The 17,270-nt window shown below is 34.1% G+C and overlaps 1 protein-coding gene across 1 annotated transcript in view; it reads left to right on the top strand.

Moving 5' to 3' along the window:
- Nucleotides 1-17,270, top strand: part of ATP8A1 (ATPase, aminophospholipid transporter (APLT), class I, type 8A, member 1) — a 235,996-nt gene that overhangs the window by 51,430 nt on the left and 167,296 nt on the right. Inside the window, exons 6-7 of the mRNA XM_008567055.1 lie at nucleotides 7,411-7,451; nucleotides 13,654-13,727. Coding sequence (XP_008565277.1) covers nucleotides 7,411-7,451; nucleotides 13,654-13,727 — 115 coding nt within the window. The remainder of the gene's footprint in view (nucleotides 1-7,410; nucleotides 7,452-13,653; nucleotides 13,728-17,270) is intronic.

The following is a 17,270-nucleotide window of genomic DNA, read 5'->3' as shown; positions in this document are numbered from 1 at the left end:
CACCGCGCTCAGCCAGTGAGCACTGTGAACGCACCGGTCATCCCTATATAGGATCCGAACCTGCAGTGGGAGCGCCACCGCGCTCCCAGCGCCGCACTCTCCCGAGTGCGCCACGGGCTCGGCCCTGTAAGCTGTTTTTTAACTTCACCAGAAATTCTGCATTGCTCTCTATATCCTAAGATTGGTCTAGCCTCAAGTTTATAGAAGCTGTGTACTTCCTTGCTTTATTTCTGTGTTCTGGTTTTGCATTTCGAGAACAAAATATATGGGGAGAGGGATAGAAACATCTCCTCATTTCTAACGAGCCCCCAAGTGATGGAGGTGCTGTAGTCTGTGGACCAAGTAGCAAGGTTCTGTAATATGTACTTTCAAAAAAATGTTACTCTGTGTAGTTAGGATTCTAACTCTGTAGGGATGTAAAGGTAATTGGCACTTTGATTAATCCATGTCACTGCAGCCTTCAGAATAAATACCAAAAACTCATCAAATTGCCAAAATTCAAGCGACCAATAACAATGTGTGCTTGTCTGGGTTTCTAGTTCGTGGAACTTCATACATTGCTAGTGAGAGTGTAGGTTGCTGTATATTCACAGGGAAGTAATCTGTTTGTATGTGGTAAAAGTACAAACACAAATACTCTGGAGCCAGCAAGGCCCTTTTTGAGATTCTTTCTTATAGGATATGATTGTGTAAATATATTTCAGTGTTGTTTGTGGTGGTAGAAAAAAATGGAAGTCAGAATTTCTATCCAGAGGAGAATAGTTGAACACCTTATGAAATAGCTGCTCTGTAAAATTGAGTTGTCTCACAGCTGGGCCAGGACAGCTCTGTGCTTATCTCTGGCACACCCAGAAGTGTGATGCTGAACCCTGGCCAACATGAGGACAAGATGGACTAAGTAGTGATTTATTATGTGCTCTATAAGATTTGAAGCTCCCCTGGAGGGACTCAAGACTGGTTTCTCTTTTTAGTTTAAGGCTGTATATAAGTTGATGGCTTACCTAGTTTAACCAGTCACACAGTCTGGCTTGGCTACTTGACTAGAAGATATAAAAGACCCTGCTGGAAACTTTGCCTGTGTTTCTCTGAAATTAAGATTTCTCATTTAGGCTGTTATCAAAAAGGCAAAAAATAAAAAATGCTGATGAGGATGTGGAGAAAGGGGAAACTTTGTGCACTGTTAATGGGAATGTAAATTAGTGTAGCCATTATGGAAAACAGTATGGATGTTCCTCAAACAACTACAGATGGGACTGCCATATGACCCAGCAATCCCACTGCTGGGTATTTATCCAAAGGAAAGGGGAAAACAACTACGTATGTACATGTTTGTCTAGAGAGAGGTATGCAAGGGTGCCTCAGTTAGCACTCCTAACTTTGACAAAGTAGCATTGAGAATAAGGAGAGAATGTCAGCTTTTACCTTGTATATGTCTATTTGTCTTGTTGGAAACTTTGGTTTTGTAGTTTGATAGAAAACATCATTGGCCAAATATGTATTTAAAAGTTTCTTAGATGTGTACATTTTTGCTGCGGGTCATGTCTTCCAGTGTATCTTTTCAATAATGAATTGAGAGGAAATGCTTGGGTGAGGATTGGGGAAGAAAACAGAGATCCAAGAAAGGTCAGTTGGGGAACATAGGTAAACAGGTTCAAATGTGGAGCAAGAAGCGATCAGAGCAAGGTTAAGGGGAAATGGGCAGGTACAGGAGATGGAGAAGTGAAGCAGATCTGGAGGACTATTTTCAGTGGTTTTCCATGAAAGTGCCAGTGGCTTCCCCATCCGTAGTGGAGTGAAGAATCCCTGGCATGGTCTGTTGGATCTGACACTCCCTCATGTTAAGTGGAACCCAGCAGAGTGGGTCAGGACTATTTTTAGATGTGAACTAACAAACATCTGCGAAGTGGCAGCATTTCAAGGAGGGCTAATTTAGATTGCAGAGCTGGAAGGGGTGGCCCTGAGCTGACAGAGAGAACAGCTCATGTTAGTGCATCTAACGGTTACATAACTGTATCCAACTACTCACCCTGGAAATTGTTTTAGTAACTTACAAAGCTGAGAATGCTGTTTTAAGCAAATGTTTAAATAGTTCCTTGGCTGCTTTTTATGTGGCTATTTTTTACTCAGTTATAATTCATATATCATAAAATTCAACATGTTAAAGCATACAGTTCAGAAGTTTTTTTGTGTATTCACAAGGTTATTCACCCCTCATCACTACCTAATTTTAGGATACTTTCATCATTCCAAAAGAAACCCCATACACTTAAGCAGTCAGTCCCCATTCCTCACTTCCTTGAGCTGCTAGCAACCGCTAATCTACATTCTGTCTGTATGGATTTGTCTGTTCTAGACATTTTATATACGTAGGATCATACAATATGGGGCCTTTTGTATCTGACTTCCTTCACTTAGCATATGAGTATCTTCAGGGTTTTTCCATATTGTCATTTCAGTACTTTATTCCGTTTTATGCCTGAATAACATTCCATTGAATGGATAGCATACATTTTGTTTTTCCATTAATCAGTTGATGGACATTTGGGTTGTTTCCACTTTTTGGCTATTATGAGTAATGCTGCAGTAAACATTCATGTACAAGTCTTGCATGAACACATGTTTTCATTTCTCTTGAGTATATACCTAGAGGTGGAATTTCTGCTCATATGGTAACTTTGTGCTCAATTTTTTAAGGAACTTCCGAAATGTTTTCCTGTATAGCTGTTTATTAAATGCCATGTGTATGTTGTTTTTCACATGAGATCTGCTAGAGAGCAGGGTTGTGTCTTTAGTAAATCTATGTAACTATTATTGTTTCGTATGGTCCTAAACACCATATTATTAGTGAATCCAGCATTCCATCTAGCAAGTACTTCCTGAGCACCTTTGTGTCGCTGTGTCATAAGCCTGGGAATACAGCAGTGAGCAGAATAGAGAAGGTGTTGTCATGGACCTATGGTCTGGGAGAAGAGGTAGCCTTTAAATAATCCTCTCTCAACTAAAACTGTGATAAATGCTCTGAAGAAAAAGTGCAGGGAGCTCTTTTAGAGTTGGGGATAGTGAAAGTGCTAAAATCACTTTCGTATACTTTTGTTATCACCCTCTTGTACCCCTCACTAGCATACTGTGCACTTACCAGGTTTATTGCAATCATTTATATGTGCTTTTCCTTATGTATTTTGTTTCCTGCTTGTTTTAGTACAGTAGCAGAGCAAAAATTTAATACTCTATGTTATAAAGGCTCACAGGCAATGCTTTCACTTTGAGTATGGTCTTTTTTTTCCTTAACTAGGCTGTACAATATTTATGCAATAATGTTTATTGAGCACCTGTTGTATGCCAGGTACTCTTCATTACATTGGGACACATCAATCTACAAAATAGACAAAGGTCCCTGAAGCTATGGAGCTTAAATTCTGCTAGAGGGATTCAGACTATACTATAAAGTGTAAACATTTTAAAGAAATCACATAGTAAGTCAGAACGTGTTAGTGTTTTGAACAAAAGCATGGAGCAGGGTGTACCACGAATGTGTTTTGGGTGATGACTTAGAAGGGAAGTTAAAAAAAAAATTTTGGTAATAGTGGTAAAGGACTGGATGTTAACAAAAGATGTTAACAAAAATGAGAAAGCAGTGTTAAAGCTAGGATCTGGAAGGTATGTAGGTGAGGATGCAGGGAAAGATTGTTCCAGTCATGGAAATGTATGCAAAAGATTTGAGGCAGGGAAGAGCATGGTGCTTTCACCATGAGTGCATCAGGAGAATGAGGAGGAAGGGGCAAGGGGCGATGGTGGAGAGTAGGCAGGAGCTGCTGCATAAAAGGCTTTGTAGATGTTTGGACTTATTTTATGAGCCTAGGTAAGCCAGTTGAAGAGTTTTGAGCAAGGGGTGACAATTGTGTGTGTGTGTGTGTGTGTGTGTGTGTATTGATACATAATAATTCATAACTATTACATATATGTAATATAATTATATGTAGTCATTATAGCTACACTAGAAAATAAATTTGAAGGAGATCAAGAATGAATGCAGGAAACTATTGGTGAGACTAACACAGACCTCCAGTTGAGAGATAATGGTTGCTTGAACTAGGGGTGCTGGTGTTGGTGATAGTGGAGGAGATTTAAAAATATTGGCAGAATTTGAGATGCTTGGAGCATAAAATCAGCAGGATATTTTTAGTAGTAAAAATTATTCCAGATTTTCAGACTTTTTTGCATAATAGCAAAAGAGTTTAAAAATAAAGAGATGAACAGTAAAGCATATGAGCAGAATAAAACTGTCAAAAATCATAGTACAGCATTTTTAACAAAAAGAAATTAATTTGCTTGGAAGATATTGCTATAAAAACAACAATAAAACAACAGTAAAAAACTACCCAAACTAAGTGAATTTAACAAAGTTACAGGATGACAAGGTCATTTTACAAAAGTTTAATGCATTTCTATATACTACCAATGACCAATTGGAAAGTGGAATAAAAAATACCATTTATAATATTAAGAAATAAACATCAAGTATCAAGAAATAAATCTAATGAAAGATCCATTCACTGAAAACTACAAAACATCACTGAGAAAAATTAATGGAGATGAAAATAAATGGAGAAATATAGCTTGTCCATGAATTGAAAGACTTGAGATCCAAATCAAGTTCCAGGAGGGTGTGTGTGTGTGTGTGTGTGTGTTTCATTTTGTTTTAAGAATTGACACTTTGATTCTAAAATTTATATGGAAGTGTGAAGGATTTAGAACAGCCAAGGCAATATTGAAAAAGAACAAAATTGTAGACTTACACTAATTCCAAGATTTACTGTAAAGTTACAATAATCAAGATAGTGTATAGAGTTTTTAAGATATGTAAATTGGTCAGTGGAATAAATACAAAGTCCAGAAATCAATCCATCATACTACTATGTCAATTTAATGGGGGAAAGAAAAATCTTATGTACAGAATCTCAGGTATGTTGATTGAAAGCACAATACAAAAATACACACATACAATATGATTCCATGTGTATGATATGCAAGTCTAATCTGTGGTATCTGGTTTATACTTGTCTCTGGGGGATTGCCAAGGAGCGTAAGAGATCTTTCTGGAGTTCTCTATCTTGTTCTGAGTGGTGGATACATAGGTGTTTACAGTCCTCAAAACTCATTGAACAGAACACTTTCTCAGCAATTTTCAAGTATACAATGTATTAACTATAGTCACCATGCTATGCAATAGATTTCTAGAACTTACTCATCCTGTCTAACCTGAAGTGTTATTTTCATGTCAAGTGTCATCATTTTAGAGATACTGGACACTTTGTTAGGACCACTTCCAGGACTATGGAAGGGGCTTGTGCAGGTGAGAAGCCCTGAAACTTAAAACAGTTTAACTGCAAATAAAGAAAAACAAAAAACAAACAAAAAAAACCTGTTGCAGTTGGGAGAATGTTTACTAATATAAAGATCAGAAGGAAATAAATGACAATAAAAAGCTCTAAATACTACTGCAGTTTTTTCTAATTTAAATGAATGCAAACTTATAGTCCAATCATTCAGTATCAGTTAATCTTGGGTGTAGTTGATTTGAACAGCACTTTGCCCCCTCTCTTTGTTCAGTACTTATTATATGAGAGCACTTCAGAAAGTTCGTAGAAAAATAGAATTAAAAGATAATATGAATTTTTCCATGAACTTTTTGAAGCACCCTCTCATTGTAGCCACTGGGTTAAGGGATTAAATGGGAGAGTGCTGTCATTCATTATTTATTCTTTGTAACAATTAATTTTGAGGAAGATTCTGCTAGGCACTGGCAGAGACAGCAACTAAACCCCTGGCTTTCTTACTCTGTGTCATATGCTCTGAACCCCGGGTACTCCATGAGCAACATCAAGGAGCAGATTTATTCCTGGGATCAGTTTGGGTAAACTCTGCAGGCATTCGAGTTTTGTGTATTAGGATACAGTGATCAATTTTAGATGCCTGTGGTTTAGATTCTTGGCCGTTGACTGCTTGAATACTGTCAGAATTGGAACTTTAACTTAATTCATATAGTTACAGATATTATACTGGAAATACTTTAGTTTTAGCTCCTTAACTTAGTATGATTATTACTTTTTAAATTAATGACAGTGATCAATTTTAGATGCCTGTGGTTTAGATTCTTGGCCGTTGACTGCTTGAATACTGTAAGAATTGGAACTTTAACTTAATTCATATAGTTACAGATATTATACTGGAAATACTTTAGTTTTAGCTCCTTAACTTAGAATGATTATTACCTTTTAAATTAATCAAATACTTTAGTTTTAGCTCCTTAACTTAGTATGATTATTACTTTTTAAATTAATGAAGTTAATTCACCAAAATGCACTGTAAGATATTCATTCTTCCATTTATTCATTTGTTTTACAAGCATTTGTATGTCTTATGTGCCAGGAGTGTTACAAGATAATAGAGATAAGGAAATGAGTAAGACACGACTCCTGTGTCCAGGGAATTTGGAATCACAAAAAAATATATATTTAGATTAAAATAATTTATTTTGTAATACTAGTTTCAAGACCTGTCGGTATATAATTAATATTAGAACATTTGGGGGATTATTATCATTCAGATATTTTTCAGAGGGTTCAGGCTTCATCTCTGTTAATATCAAAAGAAACTGAAGGTAATGTTTTTGTACCTGTAAATTATTCACTTTGCAGATATTTACTGAGTAGTTACTTTGTGCCATGTACTGTGCTGTTTTCAGGGAATATAATGTTAAAGCAAATATTAGCTTTGCCCTCATGGGATTTACTGTCTGGATAATTTGCTTCTGGACCTTGACTTCTTTTCTTAAATGCTAAGAAATACCTACCCCTCTATCATAATTTAATAGTAGTCACTTCTTTCACTTTTTTCAGTAAACCAAATAAGAAAAAAAAATGCTTTTTTTGCATTATTGTAAACCTGATGGTGCAGATTCCTTATCTGTTGGCTTTAAATTTTTACTAACTAAATCTATTATGTTTGTGATTCTTTAAAAAAAAAAAAAAAAACATTGCTACTGTTGTGACATCTGAAATATTTTTGAGCTTGTCCCTCGCCTATCACATCATTTTCTGGGGGCTTTCGTTCTTCATCTGAGCCCAGTATTGTAATTCTTCTATGTGCCAAAGAAAACCATTGGTAATATCAATGAGATTGCTCTCTGTAGTGATGGGTTATTGTTGGGGCTAAGGTGCCCATTGGATGTTTTTGAATTCTTTGTATAATTTTATATATCATTGTTATAATTAGTTTTTAAACTTGTAAAAATTGCTACTAGTTATTTTATTTGAAGTTATTTATTTAAAAATGATCATTTCATCAGAAATAGCCTTTTCATAGTAAGTAAAAAAATGTTCTTAAAAATGTCACCTTTTCTCTTTCCAGTTTTGAGAAATGGTGCTTGGGAAATTGTTCACTGGGAAAAGGTATGCATTGATTTTTATTTTGTTCCAGGAGAAGAAATGCACAGAGGCATACTCTAGTAAATGTCATTTTTTATATAATATAAGCAAATGTCAAGAAGTCCACTAATATGAAACCTATTTAGTTATTAATGTTGTAAACATACATTGAGTCCTCAGTCACATCCATTTAATATTTCTACAATGTTCTAGAAAGACTATTATTTTGAAAAGTAATATCTAGAACTTTTTGTTTCTTTCATAGTATATTTTGAGTACTGTTTTCATAGATTTTATTTAATCATGAACTGTTTTGTGTTGTAATTTTTTGCTTTAATCATCTACTGTCCAAGTAAAAATAAAAGTTGAGTGTTGATATTTCATATTTGTATATTTTACCTCAAATTCGTATATTGAGACTAATCACATTTGCATACCGCTAACTCCTTTTACAAAGTATTACATACTAAACTTCATCTTCTAATGCACTGGAAATCAGTTTCATAAATCAGAGATTAAGTTGTTCATAGGACCTTTAACATGGCAGTGAGTTGAGTCATAATTTAATAAATGTTATCCGGGTGTTCATTCTTCTCAGACCTCACTTTCAAAAGGTAAGCAATTATTATTAGTTCTCCCTTGGTTCTGGAAGAAGATTTAACCTCTAGTCATCCACAGGTGGATAACCTTTGTAATTTGGTAAAAGATTTTTTGGAGGCCAGGCCACTCTACTGAGGGGACTTCATTTCCTGGGATTGCCAGGACACTAGAGATGTATCTCACAGGACAGTGTCTTGCTGGGACAATAGAGGTGTAACCGACAGTCAGTTTATTTGCACTCCAAATATTTCCCAGCTATTTTAAGTCTGTGCCCTTGATTCTACTTTGTGATGTTTATGGCCACCTTGCATCCCTATAGGGAGTAGGGTCCCCTCTCAATCAAAAATTAATTGCATTTTTGTTGATTTTAAATCAGTGGCTAGAATAGAGACTGACATCTCTTCTGGATACTTGAAAATTCACCCCTCTCTCTTTGGTCTTTGACATAAGAGTAACAAAGAGGAAAATACTTTGTGCTTTCTTTGTTTCTGTGATAATCATGTCTTTTTCAGAAGAGCGAAATGAAAAACAAAAAAGCTAAAAACATTTTCAAAATAAGTTTCTTTTATGCTCTTAGCTGGCACTTATGGATTTAAACATTTTAGAGAGAAGATAGGTAGGGTATAATCAAATATGGTAAATTGAATTTAAGTATGTTTTCATTACTAGGGTCATCAATGTAGTTAACATATATTCATATTTTAACAAATTGATATGACACTTTCTTCTTGACTGCTTGCTCAGAAAATAAACAGTTATGAAGTCAGGAGACAATCATTTACTGAACTCTAAAATTAACCTTAAATTGTTTTATTTTTCTAATAGACAAACATTTCAAGATTATGCTAATCTGTCTGGATTGTTATAACTCTTACTTTTTCAATTTTTTGACAAAAAAAAATTAAATCACCAGCCACTATTACCCATAATGGTAGCATATCTAGTTATCTTGGAGATAAGTGCCACTCCTAAACAGGGCATCCCATTTTGAGATGCAGAGGAATTGAATTTAAAGTGTTGCCTGAAGTCATGCAACCAAAATGAGCTGAAGTTATTTAATAATTAGAATTAGATAATTAATCAGAATTAATAAAATTGGTTTAGTGAAGATTTTAAGATAAATATTTTTAAGTTAAAAGCATTCTTATGTGGGCAATATTAAGTTAGAAAAGATAGTGAAAAAGAGATCTTATTCGTGGTGGTATGTGGTATGCTTACAAAAACTTAAAATATGTATATGACTTTTGTAAAAAAAAAAGCTTCCAAAATTTAGGTGTTAAATATTCACATAAATATACAAATATTTATATTCCTAGTAAAGTGAAAAATAAAATATCAGTTGGTGGTATGTGGTATGCTTACAAAAACTTAAAATATGTATATGACTTTTGTAAAAAAAAAAAGCTTCCAAAATTTAGGTGTTAAATACTCACATAAATATACAAATATTTATATTCCTAGTAAAGTGAAAAATAAAATATCAGTTTTTCCAAATTATTAATGTAATATCCCAGGGAAATTATCATTTTTCCTCAAGAGTTGACTAAATTATTAATCTGATTTTCAAAAACAAACCTCTGAGGAAATAGAGTATTTTAGAAAAATGAAAAACAATGTGCAAGGATTAACTGTAAGTAAAATGGAAAGCAAAAGTTATTAAAATAGTGTGGATCTCTTGCAAAAATAAACATTGATGAATAAAATAGCATGGAATAGATTGGAATAGTATAGAGTAAAATACGATGCCCTGAAATAAAGCACATTTAATATTTAATAAAGAAAGCAAAAATAACTACTCAAAGGATTAATCAGTCATGTTGAGATCACAGATTAGCATTAAGTTTATATCTGAGTCTCAGCCTGTGCTAAAATAAATTCCAACCGTCTAGAAGAGTTAAATATTGTAAGACTGGTTTTGAAAAACATACAAATAGAATAAAGACTTTAATAAATATTTGTAGAAGAGCAGTATCTCAAGATCTATGAAGTTTGATTATATAAAATTTGAAACTAATATACAGAAAACTACTACAAATAAGTAGGCAGGGTATGTAAAATATTTGCACCAAATATACTAAGATCATTGTTATATAAATAGGAAATAAAAGTTTGCAAAAAATAAAAAGAAATAAGCAACCAGACTCAGTATAACATTCAACTAGCAATAAAAGTTGCAAATGTAAACAGTATTGAAGTTTCATTTGCTATCTGTTCAATAAATAAAAACAAACTTACTTTATATATCAGAATTTTGATTTTTATGAAATATTTCATTCACATACTACTGTGGATTAGCAGTTTGGCTATTCATAATGAGAAACAGAAAGGGGATTTGGGGAATTTATCCCAAGAAAATATTCATAAAGTAGGAGATAACCTCTACATGTATAAAAATGTTTATTGTAGTATTATTTAGAATAGTGAAAAATTAGAATATATGGACATAAAACAATAGGGAAAGTGTTTTATAAATAAATTATGGCGTTCTACACTCATTTTGTGACAACTAAAAGCTGTAATTTCACTTGCTATAGCAACACAGAAAAAATTTATCTGATTCATTCAACAAAAATATATTGAGTGTATGTGCCAAGCAGTGAGTTCACAAGAGCAAGCAAGACATAAAGGTTCCTGTGTCATGAAATATAGTAATAGGTAAGAAGAAGAGGACTGTGTACATTAAGTTGCCAACTATGTAAAACTGGTTTATTGAACAAAGGGACAGGCAAAAAAGCAGGCTTGTTTGTTGGGTTAGCTTGATTGTGGGCAAGTCTTTGCCTTGGCTCATATAGTATTTTGTGCAATTAAAAATAAAATCAATAAACCAAAACCAAGAGTGTCATCCACATGTCAAGGTAATATGATAAACCTTAGTGCAAATGGGCTTTACTTCATGGTTCTTTCTTTCTCTGCCTTTCTAAATGTGTGGCCATGGTGGCGGTTTCTTAATGGTCCTCAAAGGACCTACAAATTTGCACAGAGCACATCTAGTCATTCACAGATGGGCAGACTTCAGCTCTCAGGCATTAATAGTCCATTTCTCCAGTTATTACCCTGAGGCCTTTTCCCTGTTGCAGAAGGTTGAGTTGCAAATATCTTGTTTTAAAAGAAAGTATTGCAATTAACAAAACCCGAAACAAAGAATACATCTCTGCGCTGGAAATGTAATCGGCTGGCTTCACTGCCATTACCACAGAGACCAAGTTCTTCACCTTGAGATGGCAGCTGAGATTGTTCACACATTTTTTAGATATATGCAGGTGGAGAATTTAGATGAAGAATCTTGGAATCAACACATTCTTCCGGCTTAGTAGGGGAGCATGGCATGGTGGGCCCCATTCATGTCACTCTGTAAAACTGCTTTAATGCATGAAGTTCCCACCACAAAACGTATTTCTTTGGATTAAGATTTTGTACTGCAAAATCAACCACATTGTATATTGACAAAATAAAAATTTAAAGGAAAAAAAAGAAAAAAGAAAAAAATAATAATAAAAAATAAAAATATTCTGGGTCTTAGAATTGGACAAAGACAGTTTGATTTTTAAATCAATCTGCTACAACTTGATAATCTTACCCTTTTACGTAATCCTTAGTCATAGTTGCTAATGTCAATGACTTGAGAAGGCTGAAGGGAAGGCTGAAACTAGTGGACTGAAAGCCCAAAATATTTCCCTAACTTCGGTATTTTGGGTACTGAAACTGCTTTGTCATGATGCTTCTCATGGGAGTATGTGGTCAAAGCATTTTTGCCATCTTGACTTCTTCTTCTGTCGTTCCTCCTGTGCACACATTGAGCTAGAAGAGTGAAGTGCCATACTAAGAGCTCAGAATCAAAAAGGAAAGAGGGGTACTTGGGAGTCTTTTGAGAAACTGATCAAAAACAGAAACATCATAAGAAGGAAATAAGTTCTCTGCTTTCCTCACAGTAATGTGAAAGCTACTACTTTAGCATTTAGTAAGCTCTTTCTTAGTTTTCCCAGGCCACTAGGGTAACTATGATACACCATATAAGGTGTTAATATTTTCATCAGTTTAATAACCACAAGCCTTTCTTTTGTCTTACAGTGGATAAAGTTGCGGAAATTAGTGCAGCAATTAGGGGTTTTTGTAAGTCTGTTAGACTCTAACACTGTGATATGGACAGATGTGATTCTGATTTTATGAAGCATACAGTTTAATTGGAGAGGAAACATTAACACACAGGAGGCAATTACAGGACTGTTAAATAGTAACCTGAGTAGCATTCTAAGTGCCATGATTGCAGTGAATTTATATTTTATTATCTTGCTGTCGGTGGTGCTATCAGAGTACTATCATAGCACATTATTTTAAGAGCCAGTTTACATTTATACTTGCAGTTTTATTTTTCGTGTTTGCCCTCTTTTTGAGGTAGGGGGTGTTTGATTCCAAGGTCCCTGGCAATTTGTCAATTTCAAATAATCTGAATTTCAGATTTCAGCTGAGGTAAATCATTTTTGAATCAAAGCATCCAGAGCTTCCCTACCTGGGTAACCATCGTACATACCCTATTGTATATACCATCATACATCAGACACCCCTACCTATCCCCACTATCAACCTTCCCTGACCTGTTCCTCCCTGAATATACTGTAGAACACCATGGGCTGTCTGCAAAAATTTCTTATTGTGATTGTGACTAAGAACACTATTTTCTCCCTCTTCACAGTAAAGTGTTATTTTACAGTTCAAGGAAAAGGGGGTGGGGGGTGGGAACAGAAAAGTTTTAACCAAAAAAGGCTTTTCTTCCCTCTATTAAGTATTGAAACTTACTTTTAGGTTCATTTGTCTACTAAGAAAGAGGACAACTTTCCTGATATAATGGAATTGGCTACAGTGTCACTTGATCAACTCAGTTAAACTGAGCTATTGCTTAGTTGCAGTTGTGTTATTTGCCAAACCTGCCACTTAAATTCTGGCCATAGTTTGCCTTTTATTTGTCTTCATGCCATGCTCAGAAAAATGCTAACAGGTAGTAAAATGAAGAGATTAAGCTGTTTATTTTTAATTTAAAATAGGTGATAGTTTCACTTACATAGAATCAAGCTTTGCAGTCAAATGTGGCTTTGAGTCTGAGCTCTTCCACTCACAGTGATCTTGAGCAAATAACTTAGAATCTCAGGCTCATTTTCTTCCTCCCTCAATTAGGAATTATAACTAATGATTGTTTACTAAGAGTCACTATGAGGAGTAATGATAATATATATGATATAGTTTCTCCATTTGTGTTGAGATTTCCTTAATTAGGGTAAAGATTTCAATTGGTAAATTCCTCCTTTTTATTTTTATGTCAAAGAGAGAGAATATGAGTTGAGATGTCAATTAAGTGGATAGATAAAATGGATAGATTAATTTTGTTCAGAAAAATTATATGAGTATAGCTGGTAAAAAAAAAAAAAAAGAAAAGATAAAACATTCATTCTTTTAAAGGAATCTCCCATCTCTTGGCCTCACTCCTAGATAATTTTATGCCAGTTTGTGAAGATAAGTAGTTCTTTTTTGCCAATAACCATTTTAACTGTATTCTGTGCTTTAATACAATGGGTTTTATATTTGTAACTATCTTTCAATGCAGATAATTAACCGATTCCCAGTTTTCTTTCAGGTAAATGTTGGAGATATAGTTATAATAAAAGGCAAAGAGTATATACCTGCTGACACTGTACTTCTCTCATCAAGGTAGAGATACCTACTGATGCTCAAACAGTGTAGAGGATGGTTTCTCTACCCTGCATTGACCTTGTGATTTCTCCAAGGAAATAAGGAATAAACGAAGAATTTTAAACCTCTCTAATGATTTTTAATTAAGCATTTAAAAAATTGATTGGACTTAAAGGGCTCCTTCATGTTTGCCATATAGAATAAGTGATAGGTGTTATACTTTATAATTCAAAGTTATAATTGCAGTGAGAGTCTCTTGTCCCCATGGATGTGTTCAGATCCTTTTGTGTGGACCCCTAACTCTTTTAAGATTTCCCATCATTTATTTTATATAATACATGGATTGGGTTGTACTGATTTTTATCTTTCAATCCTTGTTCATCATAAATTCCTTTATGATGTATTCATATATTCCTGCAAAGTTCCTTGATCATTATGGTGAAATGGTACAATAAAATGGCTAAATGATTTCTTTTTTGTCATCATAGCTTTTGAAATGCCACGCTCTTCCTACAAAAAAATTAAGTATTTTGTTCTTTCTTTTAAGATCTTTCTGTTACTGAATTTAGATACTTTTTGTTTTATTCCTATTTAAGATAGTCATGAATTAGTATTCAGAACATATGGCACTGTTACCCTTTAAAGAATGTGACTTTCAAGGGTTTCAGGTTTAAAAACTGTAAAACTAGTCCTAATATAAATTAAGAAGAAATGTTTTTAATATTTTGGAGGTTGTTTATCATCATTTCCTTGGACAGTTTTATTTGTAAAATCCATATGTAAATATGGACAGTGTCCTTTTTTCAAAATCTGTTTAATCAGGTCATTATAAAGTGATTGGATTCATGATAGCTTAGTGAAACTTAATTGAGCAAATAAGAGTTATCCAGTTATTTATAGAAGTAAGTCTACAGGCAGTTGAAGTAACTACAGGTATTTATATTTGCATATTTTATAGTTGGCATCTTTTGGTGCCACATGCCTATAGGTTTTTGTTTTCAGAAAAATTAATATGGATGTTTTAAAATCAGTCTTTCTGTTCTTAGTTTCCTTTGCTTATAATAACTTTATCAGGAAAAGTTTCTAAAACTGAAGTAAAGCTAACTGTTCACACTTGGAGGTGTGACAGTGCATTTACGGGGGAGTTTATTGTCACTGTCTCAGGTTCTGGGTAGTATCACGTACTGGAGAGAATAATGCTTCGGAGGCAGAAAACCAGGATTCTGATCCTGACTTGGTGGTATTGAACAAACTAATCTCTCAGGCCTTGATTTCACATCTTTTTCATTGAGGAAGATGGATTAAATAATCAGACTCTAATATGCCCCAATTCTTTTTGTTTAAATTGAGAAGCTCTAAGAGTGCCTAACAGAATGGTGTGCATTTAATGGTACTAAGTAAAAGTTTGATAAATGTGTTGGATGACTGGCTATCTGAATATTATTTTGTATAAGAAAGTTTAAAATGATAGTAAGCCTCCTAGAAGTTTAAGTATTGGTGTTTTCCTGAATAAATTCTTAGAGACGTTATCATTGAGAACCCTGTATGCTGAACCATTAATTATAATATTTGTTCTTGTATGCTCAAAATTGTGAAGATAGTGTTGTTCTGACTTTATACTTAATTCTGAGTTGAAAATTTTCAAAATCGTTGTCACCTGCTTCTATCCAAGCTCAGAAACTCCCCAGCAAGCTCTGTGCTTGTATTTTTTAAACTTCAGAACATTTTTACAGGATTTGTTTTCTAAGCATTAAAAACATTTACTGATGGCTATCAATATATTGGTAGATCAGAACAGTTTCTGTATCTTAATATATCTTAAATTCCTCTAAAGATTAGTATATTCTAAAAAGATTATCTAATTTAGTGCTGCTTGTTATTTAGTAGGATCCAGAGTGTAGTATAAAGGTTGTGCTATTAGACAAACATTTCTATCCAGGTAGCAGAATACCACCTTTTAGCTGTTCTCCCCACCGCAAGGGTTTTTGTATTAGCTCTTTTGAACCTACATAAGCCTTAAGTAGATAGTAGTTTTTATCATCATTTAACAGAAAGAGAAATTTGACTTTAAGTCTTATTTTCAGCCAGTTGACTTTAGCTAATGACCAAGTCAAGGTTCAAATACTCCTAATTTATTATCTTCATTATGTCACACTGTCAAAATAAGTACCTGTGGTTTTCCACTGCAAGTGCACACCATTTAGCTAGCAGTATGTGTTAACATATTTATAATATTTTGCTTTTCACATTTTTTCAATTATTAATTACTATAATGGGTCTCCTGTGAGGTAGTTTGAAATTAAAGCATGAACATGTTACCAGATTTCCTTGGCTTTCATTTTGAAATGAAGAAACTGAAATTTTAACGTATAACAAATAACTAATACATTTATGTGTTAAGAAAGTATAAAATGAAGTAAAATAACTCAAGCTATTCATTCAAGTCCAAACAGATTCTTGGTATGTTTATCTCATACCCTCTCTGAAAAATTTTTCTTAATTCAAAGGCTTACCCTCCCAAGACGCTATTAATTATTAAATAACCTAGATGCTATTAATTATTAAATAACTCAAAAGGCTGCAATTATGCCTTCTAACTTCCTAAAATTTGCAGCTCTGTGTTAAAGTTAGTACGATATTTATGCAATTAACTTTAAGGACATTTTGGAATCAGAACTTTTTTTTTTTGTCTTTTTTGAGACCGGCCGCACCACGCTCAGCCAGTGAGCGCACCAGCCATCCTATATAGGATCCGAACCGCCAGCGGGAGCGCTGCTACGCTCCCAGCGCAGCACTCTCCAGAGTGCGCCACGGGGTCGGCCCGGAATCAGAACATTCTTAACAAAGTTTTGTTTTTTAGGGTGTGGGAGGGATCTAGTATAGTGTACTTTGTTTTTCAAAAAGCTAGAAAATAATTTTCACATTTATTTCTTCCCTTTCTGGACCAGAGTGCGCCACGGGGTCGGCCCGGAATCAGAACATTCTTAACAAAGTTTTGTTTTTTAGTGTGTGGGAGGGATCTAGTATAGTGTACTTTGTTTTTCAAAAAGCTAGAAAATAATTTTCACATTTATTTCTTCCCTTTCTGGGGAGGAGTGGACATACAGTGGGTAGCATGAGATCAAGGAATTAGAGAAAGGAAAGCCTATAAGGTAAAGTAGCTGTCTATAAAACATGTTTTTATTTAATTTGATAAGATAGGCTTGTGAGTAACCTTTAAAAATTAAAATCTTTTACATTAAGAATTGAAAGTTGAGCTTCAAAGAAAATAAGTAATCCTTAAATATTCAATATTTTCTTACGCCTTCAGACCTGATCAAAATAAATTTTGAAAAAATTGACATTAGACATTTTTATTAACATGTATTATTTTCTATAATAATTTCAAACTTTCTGTCTCTTTTGTCCATTTGTTTGTTTTTTTCTCTGTTATTCATTTTTTTTCCATTTTAATTATTTTAAACTGGGACATGTAGGTGGCAGTAGGGGAAATAGTGAAAGTGACCAATGGGGAACATCTCCCAGCAGATCTCATCAGTCTGTCGTCCAGGTTAGAACCAC

Source organism: Galeopterus variegatus, unplaced genomic scaffold, assembly GCF_000696425.1.
Source record: "Galeopterus variegatus unplaced genomic scaffold, G_variegatus-3.0.2 Scaffold288, whole genome shotgun sequence".
Classification (NCBI taxonomy): domain Eukaryota; kingdom Metazoa; phylum Chordata; class Mammalia; order Dermoptera; family Cynocephalidae; genus Galeopterus; species Galeopterus variegatus.
This window is presented reverse-complemented; position numbering and strand designations above follow the sequence as displayed.